Genomic DNA, 4,316 nt, shown 5'->3' with positions numbered 1-4,316 from the left:
TGGCTGCCATCAAGAACTGGCCAACTCCCACCACTGTTAAGGAACTTCACTGTTAAGGAGCTTCGCCAACTTCTACAGACGGTTAATTCAAAACTACAGCTCCATCACCAGCCCTCTCACCAGTCTCCTGAGAAACAAGCCCAAGTCTCTGTCCTGGACAACATCTGCAGAAGAAGCTTTCAACACCCTGAAACAAGCCTTCACAACTGCTCCTCTCCTGGTCCACCCTGATCCTGACAAGGCTTTTGTAGTGGAAGTCAACGCCTCCACGACTAGGATACATCACTTGCCACTGGCCACCTGGGGGTCAATGAAACCCTCTTGCTGTTAAAAGAGTGCTTCTGGTGGCCCAATATGGCATCGGATGTCAGAAGGTACGTGCAGGGATGTAGGGATTGCGCCATCTCAAAGAGTCCACGCCACCGACCATCCGGCAAGCTCCTTCCTCTGCCCGTTCCCAATCACCCATGGTCACACCTAGGAGTTGACTTCATCACAGATCTTCCTTCTTCTAAATGACTGTACATTTATATTTGTGGTAGTAGACAGATCTTGTCGTCTGATTCCTTTGAAGGGACTACCAACTGCTATGGAAACTGCTGAACTGATGTTCAACCACATCTTCCACTACTTTGGAATCCCCGAAGACATCATCTCCGACCGAGGACCCCAGTTCATCTCAAGAGTATGGAAGGCGTTCTTCTCACTCCTGTGGCCGTTAGCCTGTCATCTGGATACCACCCAGAGACGAACGGGCAGACGGAATGGAAGATCCAGGAGATTGGCTGCTACCTCCGTACCTTCTGTCATGGCCACCAGGTCTCTTGGAACCAGTATTGGGCCGAGTACGCACAGAACTGTCTGCATCAACCATCCACTGGTCTTACACCCTTCCAGTGCATACTCTATTACCAACCCCCAGCGTTGAACCGGAAACCACTGTTTGGTTTCCGGTTCAACGCTGCTGCCTGCCAGCTGTCTGATCTACGCTCGGAGCTTCGTGGAGATTATCCTAAATCCTTCTCTTTATTCCTATTCGCATAATATAACTTTCTTATTTTTCACTAGATTACTTAACCTATTGCATAGTATTACTAAACGGAACGATTTATTACTAGCAATCCACCAGCGTAATCACCTAGTGTTAGCCATAGCCTGCTAGCTACCGTCTACTTTCTTTTTTTCCTCTAAACCAACCTTCCTTGTCGATTGAATGGCGGATTTATCCGATGTATGTTATTCTGATCTGTCCTCGCCAGATCGGGAAGCTGTGGAGACGTTGCTGCCCGGCATTCATCGATCCACCGCGAGGTACAGCGTCCCGCACATCACCCTCGCCCCAGGCACCGGCAAGCGACCGAGACATCCAGCCAGCGAGTCCCGTGTGCGTTGCAGTTTTTCGGACGGCGTTCATCAAACACACGGTCAGTCATGTCCGACGATTATCATGTGTAGTAAATGCAACATGTACAGCTTAGCTCTTTCTGTCAGCAGTGAGACTTACATATGTGATAAATGCAGGGATATTGTCAGGCTGACAGAGAGAATCTCAGAATTAGAGACACGCATCCAAACTTTAATTGAGGATAGTGAGAATGAAAGGGCCTTAGATACTGCTTTGGATGCGACTAGCCTAGTAAACACTACACATTCGGTTCCGGTTGTAGAAGCCACGCAGCAGGCTAACTGGGTGACTGTGAGGCGGCATAATGGCAAGAACAAACACCACTCTTCCGTTCCGATTAGAACATCAAACAGGTTCTCCCCACTCAGTGACGCACCCACTGAGAATCCTGTTGAAAGTGCCCTAGTAATTGGCGATTCTATTACACGGAACGTGAAAATAGAGACACCAGCCACCATAGTCACATGTTTGCCGGGGGCCAGAGCACCTGACATCAAAGCAAATTTAAAAGTGCTGGCTAATGCTAAACGTAAATATTCTAAAATCATTATCCACGTCGGCACAAATGATGTTCGACTTCGCCAGTCGGAGATCACTAAAATTAACATTAAAGAGGTGTGTGAACTCGCAAATTCAATGTCAGCAAAAGTAATTTGTTCTGGCCCTCTTCCTGTTCGTCGGAGTGATGAGATAGTTAGCAGGTTATCATCACTCAATGGCTGGCTGTCTAAGTGGTGTGCGCAGAATAATATAGGTTTCATAGACAATTGGAAAAGCTTTTGGGGCAGACCTGATCTGTTGAAAAGAGATGGTATTCATCCCTCCCGGGATGGTGCTGCTCTTCTCTCTAGAAATTTGGCAAATAGTCTTAGAGCTGAAACATGACAAACCAGGGCCCAGATCAGGACGCAGACAAACTGGCTAAACCGACCGTCTGCTAGCCGCCTCACGTCACAGAACTCAGATAATTCACAGCACATAGAAACACTTTCACCTAGATATTATCACATAGAGACTGTGTCTGTACCTCGAACTAGTAAATACAAAAAACTTCCAAAACCTTTTAAGGGTAAAAATTTAATTGATGTTCAAAAAATGAAAATCACAGATAAATCAGATAAACAAATGATAAAGCTTGGGTTACTGAATATTAGATCTATTTCTTCAAAAGCACTTATTGTAAATGAAATTATCACAGACAATAAACTAGACTTGCTGTGTTTGACAGAAACCTGGCTAAAACCAGACGATTACATTACTTTAAATGAATCTAGTCCTCAAGGTTATGATTATCGACACAATCCTCGACAGAAAGGCAAAGGGGGAGGTGTTGCTGTAATTTATAGTAATATATTCAGAATCATTCAAAAGAATTTCAAATATAATTCCTTTGAAGTGATGGTGCTTTATGTAACATTATGTAAGTTGACATTTGTGCTGGCTACTGTATACAGGCCACCAGGGCACCATACTGACTTTATCAAAGAATTTGCTGAGTTTCTATCAGAGTTAGTACTGGCTGCGGATAAAGTCCTTGTTGTTGGTGATTTTAATATCCATGTAGATAATAATAAAGACGCATTTGGATTGGCATTTGCAGATATTTTAAACTCTATTGGAGTTAAACAACACGTGTCAGGACCCACTCATTGTCGTAATCATACCCTAGATCTAATACTGTCGCATGGAATAGATATTGATGCTGTTGAAATTCTACAGCAGAGCGATGATATATCAGATCATTATTTAGTCTCGTGTATAATACAATTAGCCAAGGCTACAAAACCACCACCCAGCCATAAATATTGTAGAACAATCACGTCTGCCACTAAAGATTGCTTTATAAATAATCTCCCCGAGCAGTTTCATCGCCTTAGTATACCTGACAACTTAGAAGAACTCGCTGCAACAGAAACTATTGGCTCTCTCTTTTCCAGCACATTAGATGCGGTCGCTCCTTTACGTCTAAAGAAGATTAAGGAAACTAATCCAACGCCGTGGTATGATGAGCACACTCGGGCTCTAAAACGAGCTGTTAGAAAAGCTGAACGTAGTTGGAAGAAAACAAAACTAGAAGTTTTTCGCCTTTCGTGGAAAGAAAAAATGATTGAGTACAGAACAGCCATAAGAAATGCTAGATCTACTTATTTTTCAAATCTCTTAATAGAAAACAAACATAATCCTAGGTATTTATTTGACACAGTGGCTAAATTAACTAGAAACAGAGATTCAACTGCTGACGTTTCCATAGAGCACAGCAGTAATGACTTTATGAACTTCTTTACTTGCAAGATTGATAATATTAGAGAGAAAATTATAAACATGCAACCGTCTACAGTTTCTCTTCAGACAGTGCACTGTAGTGTCCCTGAGGTAAAACTAGAATCATTCGCCGCTATAGGAGAGGAAGAATTATCTAAACTTATCAAATCATCAAAATCAACGACATGTATGTTAGACCCAATGCCGACTAAACTACTGAAAGAAATGCTTCCAGAGGTCGTAGGTCCACTTCTTGATATAATTAATTCATCTTTAACACTAGGACACGTGCCAAAAACCTTTAAGCAGGCTATTATCAAACCTCTTATTAAAAAACCTCAACTAGATCCGAGAGATTTAGTAAATTACAGGCCAATCTCGAATCTACCTTTTCTGTCAAAGATACTAGAAAAGGCAGTTTCAACACAACTGTGTTCCTTTTTAGAAAGAAATGGAATCTGTGAGGATTTCCAGTCAGGATTTAGACCATACCATAGTACTGAGACTGCTCTCGTTAGAGTTACAAACGATCTACTCCTATCATCCGATCGTGGCTGTATTTCTCTATTAGTGTTATTAGATCTCAGTGCTGCTTTTGACACTATCGATCATAACATTCTTTTAAAAAGACTTGAAAACTATATTGGCA

General features: G+C 42.5%; 1 protein-coding gene across 1 annotated transcript; it reads left to right on the top strand.

Moving 5' to 3' along the window:
- Window positions 1–978: 978 nt before the first annotated feature.
- LOC137024390 (uncharacterized) lies at window positions 979–3,225 on the top strand. The gene is made up of 2 exons (XM_067391840.1): window positions 979–1,311; window positions 1,344–3,225. Exons 1-2 carry the CDS (start codon window positions 1,230–1,232, stop codon window positions 2,288–2,290), a joined length of 1,029 nt encoding a protein of 342 aa, XP_067247941.1. The 5' UTR covers window positions 979–1,229; the 3' UTR covers window positions 2,291–3,225.
- The last annotated feature ends 1,091 nt before the right edge of the window (window positions 3,226–4,316 follow it).

The sequence above is a fragment of the Chanodichthys erythropterus genome, chromosome 2 (assembly GCF_024489055.1).
Source record: "Chanodichthys erythropterus isolate Z2021 chromosome 2, ASM2448905v1, whole genome shotgun sequence".
Lineage (NCBI taxonomy): Eukaryota > Metazoa > Chordata > Actinopteri > Cypriniformes > Xenocyprididae > Chanodichthys > Chanodichthys erythropterus.
This window is presented reverse-complemented; position numbering and strand designations above follow the sequence as displayed.

Coding starts and splice junctions, on each gene's coding strand:
- LOC137024390 (XM_067391840.1), top strand. CDS start 1,230: ATGTATGTTATTCTGATCTGTCCTCGCCAGATCGGGAAGCTGTGGAGA. Junction 1,312..1,343: donor ATTCATCGATCCACCGCGAG/GTACAGCGTCCC, acceptor CCCTCGCCCCAG/GCACCGGCAAGCGACCGAGA.